Source organism: Sander vitreus, chromosome 4 (assembly GCF_031162955.1).
Source record: "Sander vitreus isolate 19-12246 chromosome 4, sanVit1, whole genome shotgun sequence".
NCBI classification, from domain to species: Eukaryota; Metazoa; Chordata; class Actinopteri; order Perciformes; family Percidae; genus Sander; species Sander vitreus.
This window is the reverse complement of record NC_135858.1, coordinates 16,646,208-16,674,060: the sequence shown is the minus strand read 5'-3', so window position 1 is coordinate 16,674,060 and position 27,853 is coordinate 16,646,208. Positions and strand designations below refer to the sequence as shown.

Sequence of the window (27,853 nt, the reverse complement as noted above, 5' to 3'; positions counted from 1 at the left end):
CATGTTCCATCTCCTGCAGTGCACAACTGGGCAACATTACTGCTGCATCTACAAAAAACTGAAATTGTGTCTAAAGCAGAAAATGCATAAAGGCAAGTTGGCAAGACCAATCTTGAAGTTCAAGTATTTTTCTTTAACCTGGTAAATACTGATATTCAGCACTAATATTGATGATTTGATTCAACATTGTTGCTTCGATACTTCGCAAAAAAAACAACTAAAAAACAAACAAACAGAACATGGTCTCTTGCTGCCACCTAGTGGACAGGAGGTGCACACACATCAGAAGCGGGATCTTGCTAAACATATTCTCAGAGCTCTCAAGTTTTGAAGAGTTACATTCTACACCCCCCCCCAATTTACTTTTGGGAGGGGAGGTTGGATGGATCGCGGGAATGGAGGTGTTTCTTATTCTTATTAATTACAATTTTGAGCATTTAACACTTCATTTCCTGCATTCTGGTTAATTTGTATGCACCTACTTCTACTTTTTTCTAAATCAATTTATGCTGGAAATATCTTTATATAAAAGGGAAACATGGCTTATAATCGAAATATAAAAACATGATGGAATATATTGCAATAAGGCTCTCAGGCATTCTGTATTGCTTTCATCTATTTATTCTCCGGTAGATCGACTTTTCTAATTATATGGAAGTAACCTCTAAATGTGCATGTGATACCAATGATACATTAATTAATTTTAAGTTATTAATAAACCCTTGCACTGTAATATTAAGTTTGAGCAAGATTTTTGTTCATGTTCAAAACTTGTGCACATTCAAAATATATCTGCGTTCTGAGATTTGGAGTCGTCGTGATATTTTGAGAAAAATAAAGTTATAATAGTCACTATATTTCAGAAAATAATCTACCTGCACCATAATCTGCTGTGCGTTACGTGATTGCTCTGCTGATGCGGTAGATCTCAGACCTTCTGACAGACACAGAGCACCGTTTGGGTGGTCTGGTCTCTGAATGAGTGAACTTTAGGGAAGTGTCTGTACGCTGCTCTGTTTTTTTTTTGTTTTTTTCCCCATTGGTTGTTGCGTTAAATCTTACCCAGATACAATAGTGCTATTTTCTGATGGCTGATAAGTGGCAGGCTCAACTAAGAACTCGAGGGGAGACGCGCTTGATTCCTGCCGGTTCCATAGTGAGAGAGGCGCGCCAGAGAAATTTTGGGCGCTGCGGCAAATTATTTAAAAAATTATTAAATATTATAGTTTTTCCGCGTGAGAAATACAATGTGTGGCGGGAGTGCGTGACAAAAGACCGAAATAAGTGACTGTCACGCTCAATGCGTGACACTTGAGAGCCCTGTATTCTACACAATTAAAAACAAGAAGCAGAACGGTTAGTCCATAATATTGTTTTACTAAAAAATGTGTACATACAATAGCAATTCCAACCCATGAAAATGAAAATGTAAAAATTGCTGTTTTAAAATAAAATCTAACAGTGGCCAGTGAGACAGTATCGTTTATATATATATAAAAAAAAAAAAACTAGCTGGACATATTTCACAATTCTACATACAGGCCACACATAAAACATGGGCAAAAATACTCAAATCAACAGCATGAATAAACACCCTTTATACAACAACCATTGTTGAGGACGTCACATAATTCTTGCTTTTGACTTTTTTTCCCCACCCTTGTGATTTATTTACACACTTCACCATTTTTTGCTTAATTTCAGTGTAAAAAACTGTTTCTGTAGGGTAATTATGTCCAAGGCAGAGAAACAGTCACGACAGTAAAAGGATTTCTCATGCTAATGTGGGCAAGCATGTTATATTAACAATTCACATATCAAAATGAGGGTGTGTTCAGATGAGATCACTCAAGTTCCTTGAACCGTGCAAACATGGCCTTGCGTACTGCTTGTTTGTAGGTGGCGTGGTCCCAAACAACAGGCTCTTTCTTTTTCCTCTGCTAGAGAGAAAAGTGCAATGAAAAGTTTAATAAACTAACAAAAAACGGCACATTTTGCATTGAAATAAAGCTTCACACCTACCGGGACAGGTTCAGCTCCTAAACCAGGTCTATCGCTGACTGTATTCATTTCCCTAAGCATAGAGAACAGATAAGGCAGAAATGTCAGCAATAAAAAAATCACTTAAAGCCATTTCAACAACAGTCAGTTGAAACACACGTACCTGGAGCTTCCAGCCCAGGTATTATGATGCTGTGGCTGTTGGTGGGTTTTTCTTCTTTTCTGTTCTGGTGACCTTGTCGGTTCTCTGGAATTTAGCTGTCAACGACACATTCCACTTTAAGTAATCAACTGAAAAAGGCTGATACTCTCCTCAGCATATTTTCCCCAGCGCATTTATTTTCACTTACTTCTTTCTCCTGGTTCTCTAGCGCCTCTAGCTCCTTCTTTGACCTCTTGATCTTAAGGTGGATCTCCATATTTTGCTGTTGAGAGAATACATTGGAGTATTAGGGGCAATATTTATGGAGTCAATTTCAACTATTCTTCATACAAAAGGTTAATAGAGTAGTACTTTGTGGAGGTCAGAAAGCTGCTGGTGGCGGATCAGAGCGTCTTTGTTGGGGAACTGTCTCCTACACAGCAGACAGGCCATCTTCTTCCAGTCTGTCAGCTTATTGTCCTTGTCTTCAGACTGGCCGCACTGACCGCCTTTAGCTGCCTCATCCTTATCTTCTTCCACTTCTTCATCACTTCCAGCTGCATAGTCTGATGCCAGTAGACCCAGGGAGCCCATTGGACGCTGGGGAAGCAAATCAGGCCAATATTAAAAACAAACAATTTCTAAATCTTAAAAAAGAGAAACACTGGTCTATCCACTTTTTGTATTTATTTTTTTTTAAATGGCACTCTGAAGGAGGTAAACAAAGTGAGTCAGGTGTTAGGTACACCATGAGGTATGCAAAATGGGCTGAACATGTGGATCCTTACCTTTGACTTTTCATCTTTCTTCGGCGGAGCAAAGGGCTTCTTAAAAAGATCATCTGCACCTGATATCTAAGGATGTAAACAAAGAACAGGGCAACAATAATGACAAGATATAAATACTTCTTAAATCTACATTCCTTGTAAAAATCAATGCACAGAATAGATGATGTTAGAGGTGAGGGTCAGTGTATCTGTTGGTCATTTGATTTTTCTTGCATAAATGGGTATTAAAAAACACAATTAGTGGTCGATTGATTTTTGTTGTACAATACAATTTTTTTTAAATTGAAATGTGTTTTTTTTCTCCTTTTCATGGTCAAAAGGTAGTAAAAGAAATTTAAAATATGCTTTTATTTCGATTTTCTATTTCATATAACAAAATTAAAATCACTAGAAAACAGAAATGAAAAAAGTTTAGTTTTTTCATATTCTGGTACCGGATGTAATTTCCAAGGCAACAGCGCCGATGTACCATTGTTGCTTTCAGCCCAGGCTAAAATGACTTTGGAAACCTATACTCTGATAACGCTTGGGGGGGGGGCGACACGCTTTTATTTCATAAAATCACATGTATTTATTACCCTCGCTCTGACTCTGTCTCTACCCGCCACAGACAACGTCGTCCGAAGAGAGTCGAACCAGCTGAGGAAATAGACTGTCAGTTCACGGCGCCAAGGTCTGATCCCAGCAAACTTTCTGTTGCTGCCGTTAAGTTTGCTCATCTGGCAGAGAGTCACCAGCGGTTTGGGATCAGACCTCCGGTGGTGGGTCTACCAGCCCGCTATGACCATAGGTTGTGACCTGGGTCCCTGGTGCTGACTGACACTGGTCCGTGTCGTTGACAGCTGAAGCCGCGCTCGTGTTTTATTCATATTTATGTAAAGAGGTGCAAAAAACGGAAGATCATGTGTGGCCGGGTTGGCTCAGTGGGTAGAGCAGGCGCACATATACTGAGAGGTTTATGTCTCGATTCAGTGATCCAGGGTTCGAATCTGACCTGTGGCGATTTCCTGCATGTCTTCCCCCTCTCTCACTCCCCTTTCTCACCTAGTTGTCCTGTCAAAATGAAAAGGTGGAAAAGCCCAAAAAATAATCTTAAAAATGAAATGGAAGATCAGTTGCTCAGGAAGTTAGGCTACAAGTTTCCCTCAACTGCAGCCTGAGTTAAAGCAAAACTGGTAGGCTACACCAGTGCTGTTGCCTTGCAAATGCAACATGCGGTCTCAGAATATGAAAAAACAGGCATTTTTTCATTTCTGTTTTCTAGTGATTTAATTTTTTGTTATATGAAATAGAAAATGAAAATCAAAGCATGTTTTACATTTCTCTCATCCCCTTTTGACAATGAAAAAGCCTTGTATTTTAATTTCAAATTTTGTATTTTAAAACGAAAATCAAACCACTAGTTTTTTAATACCTGTTTTATGAAAGGAAAATCGAATGAGTCTCTAGCCTTCTCTAACCTTCCTCTCAAAGATAGCAAAGCCAGCGTCGGCCGTCTTGGATTGCCTCCTATCATCGTCCATTCCAGTCTTCAACAGCGGAGATGCAGAACGGACACTTTCCTTTTGACGATTCTGGATCTTTGCCCAGCGCTCCATATCTTTCATGATCTGCAAACAGCAACAAATGTCTTAACTATCTCCCCTTTACCAAGGATGAGAAAAGGGTATTTAGGGTAGGTTTACCAGTTTTAAGTAAATGCAACCTTTAGTCCCGTCTGTGTTGTTTTTCCGACAGCAGCAGGGACCAGTGCTAGTTTGTGTCCGTTAGCTCATAGCTTTAGCAGCAGACGGTTGTATGTCCCGCTGTTAGAATCCTCTACAGTGAAATACAGTCACACTACACCGAGCTGTCAGCATTTTAACCGTGTTTAATCCAGTTACTACTGTAGCTAATGGTAGGCTAATGTTACCTGCTGTGTAATGGTTATAAGCGTTTACTAGCGTGACATGCAGCGATGCATAGGGTTGCCTCTAATGTGGGTTTCGGTGCATCAGAGAGCAGCGCAGACATGTAGGTGGCACCGTAATGAGGCACTGAAATCCACGTTGCTATTCCGTCGGTAGATACAGGGCACTGGTGCCATATTAGCACCGGATTTTGACATGCGGCGTTAACGTGAACAGAAAATCTTTTCACAGCAAACGTGCGCGTGTGTGGAAAGCGGTCGCACAACAGCTGAAATGTTGTGTTGAGCACAAACGTAGTGTTTAAACTTTACGGAGACAACCAATTAAACATGGGACTTCTTTTTTGTTTTTATATATAAAAAACACAAATATTGAACAGGTGGTTGCCAAAGGGGTCAACCAGAGGCCACAAAATGGTTGCCAATTGACTCAATGTGGTTGCCAAGGGCATCCGGGCAACCATTACTGTCGAGCCCTGCTTTACACAACTGTATTTCACATTGTGTGCACTGGTATTGTAACCAAAGTGCTACCTTGACAGCAGCGAGACTTCTCGGCTTCTCGTTATCCTTCTCTTTGTCCTTCTTAGAGTCGTCATCGTCGTCTTTCCTCTCAGGAGCTGATGAAGAAGTTGGAACAGGTGCCGGAGCAGAGCCGGCATCAGAAATGGGAACTAGTACTGGGGCTGCTGCGGTGTCGGGAGGCGCCAATGCTTTCTTCATTTCCAGAGGAGCATCTGCTGCTGGGTTGGAAAGAATTGCCTGGTCTTCAGCAGTCATGGTCATAGGTTGGGTCACTGTAGGGTTCCCTCCTGGAACTGGGATGTAAGTCTTTGATGCAGCATCCCAGTACAAGTACTCTTGGGTTTGAGCATTGTAAAAATACTGAACACAAAAAAAGAGAAAACAACTTCATGACAAATTCAAGACACATTTATGGTTGCTACAGGCAGATGAGTGCATATGCAGCTTAAACGGCAGTCTGTGTCCTCTTATTAAGAAATCACTCACAAAACATACAACTACTTAGGTTTTTAAGTACATATATGTCACTCCTCCAGACTGTAAGCCATTTGTAAATCTTTAGACTGCTGAAAGAAAAGAACTTTAGTAGCTTTGTCAAGTGTGAGGTACAGTGTGTATGTCAGACTGCAAATTAAAATAAGATCTCCAAAATGTACAGAAAGTTATATGTTCAATAAATGTGCATGTTAGAGGATAGTTACTTCTGGTTAGATGTGTAGTAGCTGTACAGCATTTAATATTCTCTGGTAGGTTACTGACTGCAGTACATACATTGCTTTTGGATATACAACATTACAAACGCGGTTTCTCCCTCGCTACTCTTTTGCCCACTCATAAGCCAGAGAAAGCACTGGATCTCTGTGTTGTCTTGTATTCTCACCCTAGAGTTGGGGTCGTAGTACAGTGTCGTCTCAGGATCGTAGTAGAAGCCTGACGTGGAATCGTACAAGTAGTTGGTCATGTCAGGAATCTCAGAGCCTGGAGGAATTGGGACAAATAGATATGACGTTTACATTACATTTATTCATTTGGTAGACGCTTTTGTCCAAAGCGATGTACAAATGGAGGAACACACCAAGCCAGAGTAAACCAAGCAGAAGTCTACGAGAAAAAGTGCATCAACGTTCAATTTCATGTTTCCTGTCTTATGGAAATCTCACTGGAATTCTTATTTTGCTAAAATGTCGGATTTAGGTTTAAGTGCGTCACCGTTTGTAAAATCACAACACAGCTACACCAGTTTACTACAATGTTGAAACAATACAGACAGAAGATGATTAATACTTTTCTGGATTTGAACACTTGATCTGTTTTTTTTTTTTGTTTTTTTTTACCATAGATGTAGGGCTGTGATCCGTCTGCGGCGACTGTCTTCGCAGCCGATTCTGTGGGCACATGGGGTCCACCAGCCTGGTACGACGGATCCACAGCTGGAGTCTCACCGTAGCCAATTCCCTACGAGGGGTTAAAGGAGACGTACGGTGTACTGCCCAGCTTTGAGACAAGACGTCCATCTTTTTGCTTTGTAACCTACCTGTCCAATGCTGGGGTCTGATGACGGCGCAGCAACAGTGCTGCCAGTCGTCAAATCACCTGGTGACAAACGTGAGACTACAGTTTAATACTAGTCATCAATGCCTAGGGACCAAGATACCAGAATGTGTGCCCGAGTCCCACCTTGCATTCCAGTGGAGGCACCAGCGGGTGGCTGCAGCGGTTGAAAGTACAGCGGAGGTGGTGGGTACTGCTGCTGAAGTGCCAGGGGCAAATACAATCACAGGTCATCCTCTTTTTTTTTTTAAATAACTTTGTGAAACAACACAATTAAGACCACGACTTACCCCCATCAGGCTGGGCTCAGGTGGATGCCCAAGGATGGAGCCATTTGGTTTATCAAAGTCTCTTCGGAAACTGAAACAGAAAGAAAACCACCAGGAACAAATGAGATGGGATTTCCCTACTAGACATACTGCAGCTGATAAGAAAATCCTTGCAAAATGGTGACTTACTTTTGGTTCTTCAGAGGTTTCGCGACCTCAGCATAAACTCTGACTCCATCAATATAAAGGGGTCTGGGTTTAGTGAGGAGCTCAACCAGACGTGTCACTTGCTACGAAAGAAGACACAACGTTAAGTGCTGGGAAATTACTGGGAAACACTGGACAAAGACGGCAATCACAAAGTCGATAGAACATGAAATAATAATTAACAGAAAATTGTGCACATTCATATTTTAGGTACCTCGTGGGAGTCCATGTCAACAAAGCAGAAGCATTTGGCGCCTGGTGGCTTGGCCTTGACTAGGCGAACATTTCTTTCATCCAGATATGCAAAGGGATCCAAGGCTTTCAGGATGGTCTCTACTGTGGTTGTGGGCTTCACATTTTTTATTATCATGGCTGGACAGTGACCAAAGGGAAAAGTGGTTTGTGAATGGTTTTGCATTACAGTAATACATAACAAATATGATCATGAATTGCTAGTGTTTATGGCTACAAGCTGTAGAGAAGACCCATGAGCTTAAGTCAACATACTTTTGCTGTCTTTAAAGACGGAGTCAGATTGGTGTGAACTGTGATGAGGAAGGTTGCGGTTGCCCCAAGACTCAGCCTGCTGATCCGTTTCTTGCTGTTGGAGCTGTTGGTCCACCTGCTGCTGCCAGGCTTCGGGAGTCAGGTCAGAGCTACGCTGCCACTGGCTGTGGGACAATGGCTCCGTAGGGCTTTTTGGTTTGGGTCCATTCAGGTTGGTCTTAAACTCCTCTAAAGGTTCATCTGGTCTGGGCAACTGGGGCTTCTGGAGTTGAGATACTTTTTGATCTGATTCCTAATTAACAGAGACAGGAAGGAAGGGACACTTTTAAACTGTGGTAAGGTACACAATATAGTCAAGTGATACTGTACATGGAGGGCCCAACCAAGAACCTGATCTGCCCAGACCATTTCTGTTAAAGTTTGTTTAAACTGCAGCACGACTTAAGAAAGGCTGTAATATACTGTTAGTGGGAAGGTTGTAGGAAAACTCTGAGGTCACAGTTTATTCCTATCACTGCCTTTAGTGGTGTTCCTATTCTTCCCATTGTCAATTAATCTGTTGATCATTTTCTTGATTCTTTGGTCAATAAAACGTCAGGAAATGGTGAAAAATGTCTTGTTTTGTCCACAACTCAAAGATATTCAGTTTACTGTCATAGAGTAGTGAAGAAAATAAAAACTAGTCATATTTAAGAAGCTGGAATCACTGTTTGTTGTTAAACAAACTACTATTACTCTATCTGGGATAAAATCCAAGGTTTGTAAAACATCTGCAGGACGTGTTCTTATTTAAAAAATATTGGCTAAGAAGAATCAATGACTTAAACCACTATTTCTGTTAAAGAGAGAAACTCGGGGCAACAGAATGATATAATGGTATGGCTATGTTGTCATAATGAAATAATACTGAGGAAATTATGCCAACTTTACCATGAGAGATGTTGAAATAGGGGTCATTTTGTTTTTATAGTGCCTTTACTTGTGACCCAACCATTATTTAAAAATTTAAAATTTTGTTTCAGAATTTCAGCTAAACTAGAACTAAAAAGATTAATAGATCATCCTTTTCTCTCACTGCACTCACATGAACACTTCTTTTATGGTCGTCTGGCTGAATGTACTTCATGGATGTTGTTCTAGTGCCAACCTTTAGGGATCCCTGAAAGAAGAACAGAAATGACCAATCAGCATCATACGACATAGGTGACTTTTATTTTAAATAATACCAATGACACCCAACATGCACTGTGGCAGGTTTAGCCCTCCTTTTCACTGCTGAGGATAAAAACGGGCAATCGTGGTGAGCAAAGCCCAGATCGAGGATCATGCTTTCCACAGGCAGTTTGCCCCCACACTATGCTAAATAGTTTGAAGGGAACTACAAATTAGGGATGGGATAAATTATTTTCAGTATCGACTAATCTGCCGATTATTGACGGAGTGATGATTTGGTCCAGAAAATGTCAAAAAAGGAAGGTAAAGGTTTTGTCCGACCAAAACCCAAAGATATGCAGCTTACTACCAACAAATACAAACAAAAACAGCAAAATCACACAACTTAAAAGCAGGAACCAGGGAATGTTTAGCATTTTTGCTTGAAAATAACTAAAACAATCAATTGATTAGCAAAATAGGTGCTGATAGTTCACAGCATAGTCCAAAAGAAACAGAAGTCCGTAGTGCCAAATGAGAACCATGCTCTCAGTAGGTAAAGTGTACAAACAAAGCTATGCCATCATAAATACCCCATTTCCAAGACTAGACTGCATTAGTATGAGAAAAGAGCAGTTTTAAAAGGGGAGCTCATGGCAAAACTAAATGTACTTTGCAAATTGGTAGTACTATGTTAAACATCAAAACTGAATTAACCATTAAAACCATACATAAAGCCATACCATCAAACGCAAAGCAAAAGCCATCCTTTACCACTTGCTTCTAAGTGGCAATTTGAATCTTTGTCATTAAAATTACTGACCACACAACTACTCCTGAGCTATCACAAGCTGCAGAACATTGGCCAAAAGCAACCAAAAAAGCAAAGCCAAACAAACTGCACATTTCAGCAACAATTCAAGGGATCCCAACTACCCCAAGCTAATGGGCTACTCCATATTTTTACAGACATAATCAAAGCACATCAATTCTGGCCAGTGTTGAAGACTTTGTTCATTGTGTCAAGTTGTGAAAAAATTGCTCAGAGCAATTCAAAGAAAGTAAAAATCCTGGAGGCCAAAGTTCACCGATGATAATTTCAAGAGAATAGCATCAAGAGGACATGTACTCTTCGGGAAAGTCACATGACTGAAAATGTCTTAAACTTGTAAAAGAATTTTGGGACTGCCTCAGACACCTAAAGACAACCAGAGTCTACAGGCACACCAGCAGCTTTATGAGGCTGTAATGCTCATTGTGAAGAAAACCAAACTGTTGAATAAATGCACTGTTAAATAGATAAACCAAAGTATTAGACAAATTGAGATTTTGACTTGATGACAGTGCTGGATGAAAAGTCAGGGGATCACCAAAGTGACACACCAAAGACCACAAATGTCTGCATCAAAATGCAGGATTATCCACCCAAAAGTTGAGAAATTTCACTCTGGACCACAAATTCAACCTCATGGTGGTTCTAGAGGAAAAGTCAGGGGATCACCAAAGTTATTGGGATTCATTCATCATCCAGGGAACCATGAACATCTGTATCACAAGTTGTGCTAATCCATAAAAGTAGATGAAGAGATACTTCACTGGATAAGTCAAAAGGGATAACCAGTCGCCAGACACCATGAATATCTGTACCAAATAACAAAAATCCATCCAATAGTTGTGGAGACATTTTACTTTAAAACTAAAATGTCGACCACATAATAGCACCAGAAGAAGTAATCAGGTGATAGCCATAATCAGTAGGCTTCATCCTTTGGGGACAACAATTATCTGTACAAAATTCCACTGCAATGCATCCAATGAGGAGATATTTCAGTCTGCACCTAAGTGGTGGACCAATCCACTAATACAATACGTTCTAGTTGAACTGGAAAGTCGGGATTTCCCAGTCGAAAATGTCAACTTTAACTCCCCCCTGAAGTCAAAATTTCCACACAGAAAGTCGGGAGAGCCTCACCAACCCTGACATCACAATCGAACATAGCTGTTTCGAGCATTAACAGCAGTAGAAGCTGTATGAATATACTGTTTATAAACACGTCTGTCTTATTTGTGTCTCACTCAGTCAGTCGTACACATACTGTCCATCTTCTATCTGTGGACATGTTGCTACAGCGTTTGCATGCGCAAAATACTGCATAATGCATTGTTATCAACTGGTATTGCTAACAGTGGCTAACCCGGCTAGAGTCCCACTACCCCGTTTTTCCAACTTATAACTGAAAAGTAGTCAAACTGGGTGTGACCCAGACTTCAGAGGTAAATGGAATGCAGCAATAGACCGGCGGCAATGTCATTCATAGAGCCACACCACTAGCATAGCTTAAACAAAGAAAAACGTTGGTACACCAAAGTTGTGATCACTACAATGCTTTACCTGTCCTAAAGGTTACTTTCAATAGATTTTTTATTTTTATATTCTCTTGCCAAAATGTGTACTATATGTTAACAGTTACACTCTAACCGCAGGGTTTTTACTAATATGGTCAACGCAGTCTTCTCAGTCATTTGAATGAGGGCGGTCCAGCAACATAGCAGGGGAGCAAACGCAGCAGCCTCCAGCAAAAAAAAAAAAAACGCACGGGTTGTCCGGAAAAAAAGTTGAACCTGGCTCAACCTCTGTCAGACCACAATGCAACATCCTTCTGCGGTTTACATTACAAAGATAAAATACTTGCCCTGCCCCCCTCTGAGCAACCGCTGAGGCAGTGGTAAGGAAAGTGTTCAAATCTGCAGTTGCATCTTTGTCAACAAAAACTTTGTTAAAAGGTTGCGAAAAGCAAAGAGAGACCAATATTTTCTAAGACACTAGTCTGCAAGTTCTAGTGCTGCAAGTGGTAACAATTTCCTTCGATCCTCTTCATTACAAAGGCTAAATCCCAACACATGACATGGTGGCTTCGTACAGTACCTTCATTGTCATCATTAAGACTTCCTAAAATTATAAAAACCTCTTAACTGTTACAATCCCACGGAAGGACATATTCTCCCCCCCCAAAAGATCTGTATATTCTGGTTAAATCCATTCCAGGGTTAGGCAGTTTGGGGTTGAAATTTCAAAATGTAGGACTAGTAGGGCAAGTAAACAATTGTATGTCTGTGCACATACACAGCTGAAAATTATTAAATGTATTTTCTAAATATGTAAGTGTACTAAACAAGTACTACCATGGCTTTGCGGAAAGTACTTAAAATTATGTAAAACTAGGACCAACTGTTAAAATATTAGCATCTAAAAATGTCAACAACTGACATCTTCCATCTACTTAACCAAAGTAAGCTCACAATAAAGTAAAAGCAACCCCTTCCCAGGTTCTCTCCCTCCCCCATCTACTAAATGCCCTCTCAACCCCTCATAATCCTGATGGGAGAGACGGCCTTCGTAGAGTGACGAGGATGGGCCACCTTGTTGGACTCCATGAAGCGGACTGCATCCTCGAGGTTTAAAAACTCCACATAGGCCGTATCGTAGCTGTAACCTGGGGACAGCATTTGAAATACAGATGGGTTTTTGTTAGTCAATGCCAGTAATGACAGTCACCCACTAAAACATAAAAAACAGCAGTTCGTGAATACATCGAGATCAGTGTGAGCGAATTTTTACACCTTTACTGACACACATACCTTTTCAGGAAAACACATTTTGTTTATGTTTTTAACTATTCAGCCTTCTGATGACTGATGTCATATCAGACATTGTCTGTTAAGGCTTGGCTTTAGCAAGCCTTTCCTGGCAGATATTCCAAACCAGTGGCAGTGAACGACTGCGTAGTGTGCACCATGGAGACAGAAGGTTTTTTTCAGAACTTAGATAAAGAGTCACAGTGACACGTTCAGTGAGTCACTTGTCACCGACACTCTCCAAAGCGCCTTATAATCCCTGGTAAGTCCTCTAATTGTGACAATGACCCAACATCCTCAGACATGAAAAAGGATGGCATAACAGACCCCCCCCCCCCCCCCCCCTTCCGTCTTTACTGAGCAAGTTCACAGAGACAACAACAACAACAAAAGCAACCAACAACATAAAAAATATATATATATATATATATAAATAAAAAAAAGAATGCGGAGTTTCGAAAGTCGTGAAAGCGAAATTAGAGGGACATGTTAGCGATCGACTGCCCCAAACAGCTCCACAAAGAAACTTAATTCTTACCTGGCACAACGTTATTGATTTTCATCCCCTGCATTGGCACACCGTCACGGACTGCAAAGGCACCAAGAATCTGCAAAAGAAAGTGTCAAAACGAATGAGTTATGCCAGGACTTTCCATGCAGACGAATACAACTACAGTATGGTAACAGTAATAAGAATAATAATAAGAATAATCACATACATTTGCTTTTCTGTTTGATTATTACCTGCTCCATTGTGGCAGTCTTTGGAATACCAATTATGGATATTGTATTGGAAACTTTGTCCTCCACTGATGCATTCCTGTAATCTTGATCCTTTCACAGACATTTTGATTAAAATTTGGGTTATAAAACACCAACATATTTTAATAAATGCAAATATAATGAAATATTATATAAGCAAATACTAGCAACAAAAATAAAAGTGCACTTACCTGAGAACCAGACTCACTAAATTTGGAAGGTGGAATTGGTTTAGACTCTTTGATGAGTTTCTCTGGTGCTTGAAGCGCCTCGTGCTTGTATTCAAAAGCCCTCCCGGACCCTGTTCTGTAATCAATGTCCCTGTAGTCTTGGTCTCTTGCCTGGACAGTGCTGCTGCTTTGGAAATCACATTCTGCCCCCATTTTACCCCTGGCAGGTCCTTGATTGTGTGGGATATCTTTCAGCCCTTTAAAACAATCATTTGGCTCCTGAATCATAGGTGAGGGCTGATTCTTCTCTTGATGGTACGGAGGCCTTTCATCACGATTTGATTTATGCTTTGGGTTCCTTTCTCCAAGCCAATGTTTATTCTCATTTTCTCTCCCAAGAGGGCCAGCAAGGGGACTTATTTCCTGGCGTGGAACGTCTTGTGGTGCTTTGCTGGTAATTGTTGGTAGATTCAAAGCAGAAAAGTGGTCACCACGAGGAAAAACAACATCTTTTGCTTGAAATTCAACAGATGTCCTATCCCTTTCCTGAAATGGTGGTGGATCTCGAACAGTCACATCTCTGCCAAAACCTGCAGGAAAGCTAGGTTCGGGTACACCTCCCATACTTTTACCCACTTCTACGAAAGGTCTCTTGTCCTTTCGACGGTTCTTCCATTCCTCTGCGAGAGTCATCTCTTCACCACTTCGATAATCCATAAGGGGACTGCCACTTGAATCTGGATATTCTCTTTCTCTGGGTGTGTCTTTTGCACCCATAAACTCTGATATTTGAGGGCCAGCAACATCTGAAGGCATGTCTGATCTTGCCCTGTCCACTGGAGGGACATCACTGTTTCCAAATCTTAATGGAGATCGGTCCCTACCTCTGAATTCAGCTGATGGACCAAGACGATTTCTGAAATCCATATCAGAATCAAACCCACCTCTTGAATTGAAAGGTGGACCTCCTCTTCGGTCAGTGTCCATCACTCTCCTTTCATGTGGCGGTAAGTCCATATCATAGCCATCAGTATCACCAATGCGCATTGGGGGCCTGTCACACATGTCCCTAAATCCATCATTTCGCCCCATGGGAAACCCTCTTCTTCCATCAATATTGGGATTGTTGAACGGTGGCACATCATAATGAAATGACTCCCTCTCTCTCATGTCCATAAATCTGTTGTTTGGTTCCCGTGGTGGCATACCCCTCCCTCCCACGTCTACCGAGTTCCTGCCTTGTACCGGGAAAGCAGAAGAATTCATCAGTTTGTCTCTGATGGCAATTTCATAGTGCCTTCTAAGACTAAAGTCTGTCTCTTCTCCAGGTCGGCACAAATCTCTGTTTGGCTCTCTACCACGCATATCACATGGGTCCATATCACGCCCCCTCATCAGTGGCCCATCCATCCTTCTCATGTCCATGGGTGGCAGATCTAGAGGTCTTGGGCCCATTTGACCCATGTTCATCCCAACTCTACCTCTATAATCAGGCATGGGACGATCTCTGCCACCAAACATTTCTCCACGATGATCACCACTGGAATATATACATCAACATATTAGGGTAATGATTTGTTTAAAATTTTTATTGTTAGGAGGATAACCCCTTGAGATGAAGCATCTCGTTTTGGAGGGGGTCCTCGAGACATAAGACAAAGACAATACAGCACATGGGCATTCACACACTCGCTAAAGCTCTCCGTCATCCCGTCTCGCCCACCCCACCGACTCCTTATTGAAAACAAATCTGTGTATAAAACATTATTCTTATATTTAGCCCACACATACATACATACATACCAAAAGAACAAAGCTTCCAACAAATTAATATGGAGTAGACAAATATTAAGATCTTTTTCAAAGTTGCCCAACCAATCACCATAAAAGGCATACAGAAGGGGTGGGCTATCTGGTAATAAATAATGTGAGCCTAAAGAATTTTGTCTAACGCTAGACATTTTGATATAAATAGAAGAAAAAAATGAGGGGAGCCGTCAGATGCAGAATTGAGAGAAAATTGTGTATGCTAAATGTGAACAAATACAGCTACTAAAAAAAGTTTAACAGTTAACACAATAGGAATTCCATAAAATATACCACGTCACCATATACGGTATAACATATTATAAAACTACATACAGGTCTACTATGATACCAGATAATAACCACATTGCCCAACCCTAGCAAACAGCATTGTAGGCAAACCCCAAAGTGCAGTTACTAGAACAAATAATTTCCTTTACTATAACTAGTTAAAAGTTCTTTAAAATCAATTGAATGATGCTTGTTTACCGAAAGGGTCGTCCTCCCCGTGGTCCTTGCCCTGGTCCTGGTCCATCCCACATGTTTGTAAGTCAGTATATCTTATCTGGAAGCAAAGGTTTTCATCATTTTATGAAGAAAGGATGAATGCACCACTTTTGACGTGGCAGGTATACCCATCATAATACAAGTGATAAGAAATAGACTTTAACTGCACAACCGGAAATTAGAGTAATTAGAAATCTTTGAGCGCATAGCCACATAAAAGTCCATTTTTATTTATAAAATGTTAGCCAAATATGACAAGTCACCAAATCAGTGCTTTACAATCCGTAACGTTACACCATACGATACCTCTAACGTTATGGAAAAGCCTTCGACGGAGGAAAAATGGAAGAAACGTCAGGAAGAGCAACAGAGAAGGAATTTCTCTGCCAGACCGGGGAGACATGCAATAACGTTAACGTTAGATGTCGTGTGTACAGAATAGACCAACGTAAAATCACAGAATGAACAATCAGGATGACAAATTATAAACATACCGTAAACATATATTAAGAAGTGATCGTTTCTCTGTTGGCGAGTGTGTTTTTTAATGCTACAGTGACGATACTTAAAAGATGGCTGCATACGCTGTCAAAGCTGGGGCTAGTAACGACACTGGGTGGTGTGATTGCTAATGTTGGCCCACAGAAGAGTGGCCTGCTACTTATGGCTAACGTTATCACTAACGTTAGGCCTTTCAAAGCTACGCCACAACATAAATAGATGGCATTAGGGATGAAATGACTGTACTGCGATAAACACATCAATACAAGAAAAGGACCGCTTTAAAATGGCAATTTTAGCGTGATTAAATGAGCCAGCAAAAGAATATCAACGTTATAACAAACGTTGGACCATCGCAAGACCATTTAGCTACAGGGTGACGCTATCGGAGCTAACGAGCTAAGACGCTTGATTCTCTCCGTTAGCTTGCAGCTGAGCAGCATCCTTTGAAAGACAGAACATTTCACTGACTTTATATTTCACTGTTATCGCGTAGATATTGTTTCTTTAGGACCCACCTTGCTTGTTCTTCAAGCTCAGTGTCGATAATGCAAAGCGTCGTCGTCGATGGTTTCAACGAACTGGTTGACAAACGCAGACGACGAAGTCCTCCTCCTCCTCCTCCTTCTTCTTTTTCTTCTTCTTCTTCTTCTTCTTTTGTTGCTGGCTGCAGCGGAGACGAAGCGCTTCTTCTTCTTCTTCTTCTTCTTCTTCTTCTTCTTCTTCTTCTTCTTCTTCTTCTTCTTCTTCTTCTTCTTCTTCTTCGTTGTATTCACGGCATACAAACCAGACGTTGTTACCTTCTAGCGGTTATTACATGCAACCACTGTCATGTTTTTTTACAGTCAATGAGTATATCCCAGGAGCCATGGCAATACTACCATATGGCATATATTTCGGGTTTGAGTGAACAGCCTTGACTTGACATTCATCAAACTACTGTCTACCACTGTTTTTTTAAAAGGAGTCCAAATCTATTTTGATTTAGGAGAAATAAAAACAGTTTCTTTTGCTATCTAATTTACTACTGCTTCATTTGTTTAATTTGGCAAAAACAATATACCAAAAACTAAAGTTGTATATGGCTGTTAAGTGAAAAATGCATATATATGTATATATAAATATGTCACATGTAGGCCTATTATTTATTATCCTCCATTATCCTTTAACATACCTTAATTGTGTTCTGATAGCACTCAAATGTTAAATATCACCTCTTGAAGTGATAAAAAAAAAGTATATAGCCTAGAATATATTCTCTAACACTATTTCTTAAAATGAACGAGATTGTTTGCATTTATTGCAATAAAAAGTTGGATCGGGTTGGTGGAGTGGTCTGTGTTGTCAAATACTAATACTGTCGGTGAGGGACAACTTGAGAAAAATGTCACAGTTTCAGCAATATCAGTAGTGCTCATTTTATTAATTCACAAGCGTTGTAGCAACCCGTTAGCTCAGCTAAATGTTGCTAAATACACACGTAAATAAAAAATACACATGTATACAATGCAAAAATACATAGTGGTACAGTATATGGACTCAGCTATAAACTCTGAAATTGACTTATAACAAGTGGCAACACAACAATAAAACATCACTCCACATACAACACTCTAAATTTAGTTTTCTAAGTGTGAAAGAGGACAGAACACAAGTACCAATACATCAGCGTAAAATTAAACAGAAAGACAAAGGAAAACAGCTAAAACATTTGAAAAGAAATCAGTAAGTCATTTTTATCTAGTTGTTTCTTTTGAAACATTTCATTATATTACTGCAACAAATATTAAGGCACTTCAACTTAAAAATATGCTTTCTTGCTGCCTTAAAATTGTAATTTGACTGAAGTTGTACTGCACTGAAGATAAACAAGTAAATATCTAGTATGGGTGTTAAGTTGAATCCACTAATGTATGATTGTATCTGATTGTTACGTAATAACTTGTAAGAATATTTTAAAGACAGTAATCAGTGTGTCATTGGTATTTTACCTTTTTAAAATTCATTTAATATATGAAACTGGAAATATTCTAGTTAGCAGCATGGTTTCTGAAGAGTTAACTAAAATATGCATGCAGGAAAGTATTTTCAATAAATTAACATATTTTCAAATCTTGATATGATCAACTAACCACATTTGCCATTTTAAAAGTTGTCAAAACAGACAAATATGCCTATATACAATGATCTAATGAATAAAGATGAGCTGAAGATTCACCAAATTGCACTATGAGTTTTTACAGTTTTAAGGGAAAAGGAAACAAGAACAGCTACTCTGCAACTAGCTTTAAAGGGACTCATACACAAAATAACAAGGGAGAGTGGAGAACACTATTCAATAGACTAATCAATACAGAAGGCAAAAGTGATGAAATGCATGGTGTTGTGAACTAACTGCAAACTGGGGGGTAGTCGAACAGCATAGACATGGTATCATCATGCCAAATGTATTGGCTTTACTGCACATGTGCTTGTTGGTTGCCAAGGGTCTGCTTCTCATATTTGTTTGACGCCTAGTCTCCCTTTCTTTGTGGCAACATTTGGGGAACATCGCCATTTCACCGGGCCTGTGGCTGCTCTTCCTGTCTGGTTGCACTGGGCAGGGAGAGTGCAGAGATGGTGGCAGTCTGTGTGTCAGAAGCCGTTTCACTTAGAGCAGCCTTTAGACTGGCAGCAACACTTCCGCTGCTGCCACCTGGAAGAGCAGGAGCACCGCTGGGCTTGTTGGGGTCAGCTGCAGCCCCTGCAGCAAGACCGGAGGCCGCACAATCTCCCTGCTCAGACCCTCGAAGTCTCTTCATGAGGGTGGTCACTCTAACAGCTTTCTGTGAGTAATTTAAAGTTCAAATTAACGTTTTTTTAATTAAAAACATGAAGGTATACATGGCAAGCCGTCTGCTTTGGTGGTATGCCACCTTCTACTTTGATAACTAACGTTTTTTTGGATATATTTTTTAGGCTGAAGACCTAGTCTCTCTCTCTCTCTCTCTCTCTCTCTCTCTCTCTCTCTCTCTCAATTTTAATTCAATATACTTAATTGGCATAAGTGTAACAAAGACAATATTGACAAAGCGTCAAGTAATAATTAGATTAAAAAGAAAAAGTTACAATTCATAAAATCTGTCTCTCACACTTGCTGTCTTTTTTTGTAAAAAACAAAAACAAAACAGCAGGCTTCAGCAGGGGGAAAAAAATCACCAATAGCATACAAACAATATAAAATAAACTTTGAAAAGTGTTTTGTTGCAGTTTTGCAAGTTGAACTGTTGCAATTGTAGGGATATATGAAAATGTTTAGTGAAAAATTAGACATGACAAGTTCCTGTTTGAGGGAAATAAGTGGAAGAACGTAAGCTAATTGATAAGCCAACAATTGTCCCAACAACCGATTGTACAGTATGTATATTACTATTTATGCAGTTTAAAATGGTGTTAATTATTGATTTAAAATATAAAATAACAAAAAAAAACAAAGTACAGTCCTCCTATTTGGAGACTTGGATTAAGGATATAACAACAACTTTGTCTAACATGTAATAATTAATGATATATGAGAAAATATGTATTGATATACAGTATGACATATATGAAAAGTGGTACCTTCCACTTGGCTTTGGCAAAGTTCTTTTCTATCTGTGCACAAACGCCATCCTTGATGTTCTTGTCTGAGGCAGCATTTCCAGAAATCCTGAGAGAAAGAATAAGAGAATTATCTCAAGAACATAAATATAATAACGTGCTGGATAAAAAAAGTTTTGTTGGTTTCAAAAATCATATTTGATTAACTTTATTTTTTACCATTCATGGGCAATAGCTTCCTGTGCAGTCAATCGCTGATCTTGGTCCACTTCCATCAAAGATGCCACTAAGTGTTTGGCTGTAAAACAAAACAAAAAAACAACAACAGTCAACTTGCTTCTCAAAAATTCAGACCTGAAACAAATCATTTGTAACATGCTATGCATGTTACTATACATTTTAATAAACTGATTATCTCTTACCAGAATCTGAAATGTCATCCCAATATGGTGAATCAAATTCATAGTCGCCTGACAAAATCTTTAGGAAAAGATTTTTATCACGATCATCATCTTCATCAGCATCATCATAGAAAGGAGGGTTTCCAGACAAACTATTGTATTGGCAGAATAAGAGCATTATAGGACAACACACATTTTGATAAAATCACTTAAATAAACTTATGAAAATGAATGTAGTAGCCTATATTTGTGAGCACTTACAGTATATACATGGTGACACCTATGGCCCAACAGTCCACAGGTCTTCCATATCTCTGCCTCCCAACCACCTCAGGAGCTGAGCAACACATATAGAAATGTTTTTATTGTACGACTACACACCTATCACATTACATTAGTTAAAATTGTATTTAAATAATCTGGTTATATGTCAATTACCAAGATATTCTGGAGTCCCACATGGGTCCTTAATGAGCCCATTTTCCAGTTTTGCCAACTGGAAGTCACTGATAACAATTTTGGAGTGCTTCAAACGATTAAAGTACACCAAGTTCTCCAGCTGTATGAGTAAACGAATAAAGGTTTATCAAAATAGAAAGCATTCACAAAGAGCAGTTTTTCACACGTATCTTGTTTGACCTGTGATGAAATGCAACTATTTTTCAGTAGGTGTCAGCAGTGTAATGTACCTTAATATTTCTGTGGACAATTTTCAGAGAGTGAAGGTAAGCTACAGCTTCCAACACCTGCCTCATAACATTGCTGGTGTCCCTCTCAGAGTAGTATCCTTGATCTAAGATCCAGTCAAACACCTCTCTGCCTGTAGCGCTGAAGAGATGGGACATCCAGATTGAATGCATATGGCTTATCGAATAACAACACATTTTGAATAAAACATCAGTTTTATACGAGTTGAGGAAGAACAGTGCACACCAGTCGGTGCCAACATTTCTCTCAAGTGCCTCTAATAATACTCACAGCTCCAGAAAAAGGAAGTACTCTTTCTTAGTTTCAAAAGTGTCAACCAGCTGGAGGATGTTATGATGTTTTATCCTTTGAAAAGCAGGAAAAATGGGGAAAAGGGGGGAGTGAGTAAAAGAAGGGGGAGGAGAATGGAGGGATGCAAGTGGGGTTTAGATGAGCAATAAATAGAATCAATGAGTAGTACAAGCTACAGAGCTATGCGTTCGGGTAACACTTTACAATAAGGTACACAAAAAAAAGGTAGTTACTGTTTTTTGAAAGAGAAACATCGAAACAAAACATCAAAAAACAGTAACTACCCTTCTGAAAAACAGTAACTAATCATTCGTTACTCTTTCAAAAACAGTAACTAATCATTAACTACCTATTTTTCTGTGTACCTTATTGTAAAGTGTTACCTCCGTTCGAATGTCAAACATTCATGACAATTCAGTTAGGGTAAAACTGATAACTACACCAGATATTTTGCAAAAGCAAAACTTCAGGATGTTGGTTTTGCACCAGACTTTGCTTTGTCTTTGGCTTGACCTGAAGAAAGAATTTTGCTGATCATTTGTCATCACACTTTGCCTCAGTCAGTGCCAGGACAGTGCCCCAGACATGTAGGCTCTATTATGAGGAGCTTAAGACTTCACTTACATCTTCAAGATCATTATCTCATTCTTGGCAGCTTTCCTCACTTTCCTTCCATCCTTTTTGTGGAACTTTTTACAGGTGTACATTTTCAAGGTGTTCCTATCCTTCGCCCGGAATATCTCACAAAACTCCTCTCTGTTAAAAGAGGAAACATACATCATATTTTGGGCAGATTTCTTATAAGTCTTTACACACTTTATATTCACAATATTACAACAAAGATGTACTCACGATTTAACAATTTGTCCAAGGTCATATTTGTCGGCCACCTCTGAGGGATTGCTGTAATCCTTCTTCTCCCCGAGTGTCAGACAACCAAATGGCATGGCAGCTCGTGCCCTATAGCCAGGGAATGTCCTGCCACAACACAACCTGCAGACAACATGCAAACATGTTAGATTTACCTCAATAGTACGGAGTCATTTTGACAGACATGCATCTCCGCAGTGCAAAGTGGATCTGAAAACAAAAATGTATAGGGAGAGGTTTGGGCACACAATAATTTCTTTCTCGGAACCTTTTAGGTCATTCATCTGACAATAGGTGTAATTGAGCTTGTGGGAGCAAATTATTTCAAATTACCACAAAAGCAAAACAACATTAAAAAAAATGAAATCTTTGAATAACATAATCAGTGAACTGCCTGGCTCGTTTCTTTCCACTCTGCAGTGAGTCAGCTCTGTACTGCAGCAGCTGTAGCATTATTCATCTGTCTGCTTTCTACCGAAAATAATTTTCAGATAGCCTTGACTCTGTGCTGTAACTTTTGTCTCCTCGTTTAATATTTCAAAAGACTCTTGAAAGTTGAGAAAGCTGTTAACTCTGCAGTTTTGGAGGAACAAGTGTAGAAGAATGTTGTGTTTTAAGCCAGTTAAAGATGAGGCTGGAATTACCCACAGTTATAATGACATGCACATTGCACATCAGACTGGCTCACAGTTTTCATATTCATTAGAAATATTTGAAAATGGAGTCAGTATAACATCTATATGAACTACAATCAACAAAGTACCATAAATATGCACATAACATTTGTCTCGATTACAGTAAAATAAAATAGGCCTACAATCAAGCTATGTTTTACTGTAACACAACAAGAGCTACAATAAGAGTTATCTGACTTAACAGTGGGGATGAGCGTGTATCACAGTGTATGACAATTTAGATATAATTAAGTTTAAATGTAGTAACATTATTTACATATATACAACAAAAGGTATTACTGTGAAATGATATACACCACAATGTTAATGCTATGGCAAAAATGTCTGATGGTAGACACATTTTATAATCTCCCAGTATATATTGTCATCTCATCCAACCATATTTATAGTAGCTTAAATAAATAAATACACTCTCAGTCAAACTCAGTGGTTACTCTGCTGACCAAGGTAACAGCTGACTGTATACCTGGTAACACAACATAAAAAACTGCAGGATAAATCCTTCCATTAAACGTAACATTTTTAACAACAAAAAGCCCAATAAAATGAGTTCACCCACACAAAGTCCTTTAACACGTTTTTATGCCAATTTCACAGCCCTTAATAGATAAATAACGTAATAAATACCATAACGCTGCTGCTTTTTATTTCCCCATGAAAACTGGAGAACTACCATGGACACAGGGTGATGTAACACTGGCTGCTATAACATGTCTTTCTGATGTAACTTGAGCAATTAGGCCTTTAGTGTTTTAAATGAAATGCCTACTTCATAAGTTACTCTCTGTTTTTAGTAAAATACGCACACTTTACTTGTGGACCCTTTTGTTGCAATTAACTGCAGAAGTGGAGTTACACACTTACATGTATAAAATAAATACACACAACTTTAAATGAGGGTAACTTGAATGGCTGCAGCTGCACAGCAGAATACTATACAGGTCCACCACTACCAGCTAAATATTACTGGTAAAATAGGATGCTTGTATGAAAAAGAGACCCAGTTTTTTGGCAGGCCTTACAGTAGAAATGGCAGCCAGAACGAGAGAGTGGGAGTAGAGAACTTCTGACTGAGGTGCTGTCTGGAGCCTCAGTCAAGACCCTATCAGAGGCAGATATTTCTCCCAGCTTTAGCATCCAGTAGTATCTGTAGTACAACAAAGAGTGATCTTATAAATATAAAAAATGGAATTTGAAGACTGCACATTAAAGGCATGGTCTATTAATGTGCTTCATTACTGTTTATTACTTGCCAGCAACAAAGCAGAAGGCCTCACGCAGAAGATCTCATGTTTTGTGAATCATAAGGGAGCCCTTTAGTTGAAGACAGTAGACAGTGGTGTCTGCTGTGTGCTACTGTCCACAAGGGGACTCATTACTCTATGATCCAGTCTCCTCAGATCTCTGCTGTGAAGCTTATATAAAAGTGTTACTTTATGTAAATTGCTTGGTTATTATAACTTAAGAGAGTCCGTTTCCACTGATGTTCCTCATTTTGGCCTCTTTATTGATAGTGATTTAATAGATCCTATCTGTCTCATCCTTATAGTAAAGCAAGAAGAAAATTAGTTTTCGATTCATTTGGAGTCCTATACGTTAACAGGTATTGAATAGCTGTGCTCCAGTGCTGCAGGTCTCTTTCTTCTCCCACAGACATATTACATGACCTTTTTCACATGGGATAGGTCAACATGTCACTGGAATAGCTAAACCTACCAGTCAAAATTGGTATTAAATACTTTTGTTTGTCAAACATTGTTAGTGGCATTTAGCTCGAACTTCCCTCCTACATACAGTCCTTACAGAATGCCAAAAGTGCTGCTCTCAATACCAAACAGATGCAGTATTTTTACAGAGGTAAAATATTGTTGAATTCAAAATACCACAGTTTTTTTCCTTCATATTAGGCTACAGTATCAATATAGTCACGAATAGAAACCATAAGGTGTTGTATTTATCTTGGGTCTTGTAATATAATTGTAAGGATTGACCAGAAGTGTTCCAGAATGAGGTTGACTAGTATGGTAGTTTCTGAGCAGGTGAGTTCAAACTTTGCCTTTCCTTTACATCTCTAATGTCTGTCGATCATTATGCTCACATCCCATGGTCAAAATGGTTCTTTAGTTTAGATTTTTTAACATAAGCTATGCAAGAATTGTATTTGTATTTTCATGACACTGATTTATAAACTGTACTGCCTGTCATTGCAAGTCTAAGTCACTATTACTTTAAAAAGTAAACCACATGCCACTCTCAAAATAAGCCAGACTTTCTTTAAACTTGTTTAAGTGCATTTTGAGGTCAGCTTGGAGTAGCCAAAGGGCTCAAGTCTCTTCTATTCAGCCATTATCTTAACTCATTAAGTTCAACCCAGACAAGGATTTTTACTCAGGGCTGTATTTTTTCCAGACGTATGCACAAGTCAAAAAAGAAGGTGGGAGAATGTTGCAAACTACTCAAACAACGAGCCCATTTCTTACTGTGGTACTCTAGCCCAAACAATTGTGTATTTCAGTACAGACAAACTTGTCTGATGAGTGTGCGGAATACAATAGCATGCCCCTCTGCCCTAAAGAGGGCTGTCAGTTCACCATTAGTCTGGAGTATGATGAGCATTAGATGCTCCAGCTAAATCACATCCTCTACATGAATCCTACGAGAACAATACCCACACTCACCATTAGTGTTTTCTGGCTCTCACCTAGATTCACACAACTGCTCTGCCTGGGTATCAGAATGATTTATTAATACTGATAATTGTTGATAATACACGCCTCAATCCTGCGCAATGATGCTCATTCAGACCAATAGAAGCACACAGATGATGCACACAAGAACAACTGCTTTTCCTTTTTCTCATGCCTAACCTCTTCCATAATGATTTTTTGCAAGGTTTATTTAATCAACAGAGGTCATCAGATTCATGGTCACTTTTGAAACGGCTTAAACCAAATCAATCAAGCCATGTCCGAGCAGTATTTCATCTCATCTTGAATGAGCCCCTCTGGTACACTTTGATGGCCTCTGTCTCTCTAACCACACCACCAAATAGCCACCTCACAAAGACAGAGTTAAGGGCCGAGGCTGACACAAGACTGTTTAATGCAGTCATTACACCTCACAATAGATCCATTCACCTGTTCTCGGAAGCTTGACTCCCAGTGCACCAAACACTAAACTGTAAGTATAATAAGTCAGACAAAATTGTGTGCGCAGTTGTTTCCCCCTCCCCTTTCGAAGCAATCTTGGAGATAAAAGGCTGTTCTCCTTCACCAGAAGAAGAAGAAGATATAAGGCACTTGACTTTTGCTGAATCAGGGTTCTTTTATCTTTGCCTTTTGAAAGATCTGAATGAAGTGTTCTTCATTATTTGGAATGTAAATGGTGTTTCACATTTAGACTGTCTCAGAGCTTTGGAAGAACCAAACAGTAGAGACCATGTGGGGGATAATGACACAGGCTGAGCTGTTGCATTTGCTAAACAGATTTCAAATTTGTGTCCAATTTATTTTCCAGAAGAAAAAGGTAGATAAAGATAAAACCTATCCTCTTAATTGAGATTCTTGTTTTCAAGTAAAAACAGCCATAATATACACACTATAAGACACGGTCATATTGCTAAATAAGCAACTTACATGATTTCTTCTATGTAATATAGAGTATTTTGTTTTACAAATATTTAAAAATAATTACTTACTGTATTATTTAATGATTGAAATTGAAATTTAATGAAAATGAATAACATAGCCTATAAGAAAATATGAATTAAAATACAAAATGGTTGCATAATGTAGAAGTAAATATTGCTCTAATGATAAATTGCAGGTTCTGAAGGGACATACTGGAGTCATAAAGCTCCTGGAAAATAAATCACACACATCTGGATCACATTAACAACTGGACTCTGATTAACTACAAAAAGAGTATAAGCCATGACAGTTATATTGTATTCTATTATATTAAATTATGATTTGTTGTGAGGTGCAAGAACATTAAGATGGCCTAAAGGCCTAAAAGACATGTTTCACTCTAACACCTCTCCGGCTGTTGGTTCAGCTTTGACACAGGAGAGACAAGGCATTTCATGTGCTACACATATAATCCTGATTTCGACAAAATTTGGTTAAATTGTGTATTTTGGGACAATGTTCTAGCAGTTAAAAACTTCAGTAATTGGTCAAATCCAATTTGCTACATCTTCAACTTGTTATATGTACACAACTAACATTGGAAATTACACTAAACGATGTAAAGAGGGTGTTATAATTAGAGGTAACATTTGCAAGCGGTTTCCAGCGGTTGCAGATTTACACTGATTGGCCAAAGGGGAGCAGTATAAAGGTAAATTATATTTCACACATCTCAGACACTCATACTCCAACTTTGCTGAAGGGATGATGCATTTTTTTCAGCTCTCTGTTCTGGCATTTAATAACATACCAATTGGCCAAGCAGAGGTGCTAAATCACAATTTCACATTTTAAAAGTCTTAACTTAGAGCTGCGTGACATAAATCTACTGCCATATTTTAATCCATGTGTTAAATGATTAAATTAATGTTCAACATACTGAACCAAATGTTTAATGTTAAAGGTTTCAGTTTCCACAAGTATCAATTCAAAGTCAAACTGATGCAAAGCTTCTCACTGTAATCTAACTAGACTGCTTTCTAACTTTTAAACACCATAACTGATATGCCTGCTGAGTCCAAGGGGGTAAGCAAGCATCCGCAAAGCGTATCTCCTATGGAGACATTTTGATGCTATCAAGCCATCACCTGCCGTTAGCATTCCATTGACTGCCATTCATTTTGCCGTCACTTTGACAGCGAATAACTTTACATCTGAAGCGTTTAAAGACTCTATTTGTCCAATGT

The 27,853-nt window shown here is 39.2% G+C and overlaps 2 protein-coding genes across 5 annotated transcripts; both read right to left on the bottom strand.

Annotated features, from left to right (window-relative positions):
- Positions 1-1,356: 1,356 nt before the first annotated feature.
- rbm6 (RNA binding motif protein 6) lies at positions 1,357-17,168 on the bottom strand. Of its 4 annotated transcripts, none has more exons than XM_078248703.1 (23): positions 16,952-17,164; positions 15,915-15,990; positions 13,641-15,159; positions 13,432-13,521; positions 13,226-13,295; positions 12,472-12,545; positions 8,984-9,058; positions 7,900-8,191; positions 7,607-7,764; positions 7,375-7,475; positions 7,207-7,276; positions 7,043-7,115; positions 6,900-6,958; positions 6,700-6,820; positions 6,246-6,343; positions 5,375-5,725; positions 4,392-4,541; positions 2,932-2,997; positions 2,516-2,743; positions 2,352-2,426; positions 2,165-2,259; positions 2,023-2,074; positions 1,357-1,940 (listed from the first exon to the last, which is right to left on the bottom strand). In XM_078248703.1, exons 2-23 carry the CDS (start codon positions 15,965-15,967, stop codon positions 1,845-1,847), a joined length of 3,966 nt encoding a protein of 1,321 aa, XP_078104829.1. In that variant the 5' UTR covers positions 15,968-15,990; positions 16,952-17,164; the 3' UTR covers positions 1,357-1,844. The 4 variants fall into 4 exon arrangements, with proteins under 4 accessions (XP_078104829.1, XP_078104832.1, XP_078104830.1 ...); XM_078248706.1 differs by having other exon boundaries at positions 1,357-1,937; XM_078248704.1 differs by having other exon boundaries at positions 7,043-7,112.
- A 1,823-nt stretch (positions 17,169-18,991) lies between these two features.
- Positions 18,992-22,368, bottom strand: LOC144516266 (caM kinase-like vesicle-associated protein). The gene is made up of 10 exons (XM_078247474.1): positions 22,265-22,368; positions 22,037-22,168; positions 21,392-21,466; positions 21,103-21,241; positions 20,852-20,972; positions 20,675-20,750; positions 20,435-20,565; positions 20,232-20,310; positions 20,034-20,121; positions 18,992-19,258 (listed from the first exon to the last, which is right to left on the bottom strand). Exons 1-10 carry the CDS (start codon positions 22,357-22,359, stop codon positions 18,992-18,994), a joined length of 1,203 nt encoding a protein of 400 aa, XP_078103600.1. The 5' UTR covers positions 22,360-22,368.
- Between the last annotated feature and the right edge of the window lie 5,485 nt (positions 22,369-27,853).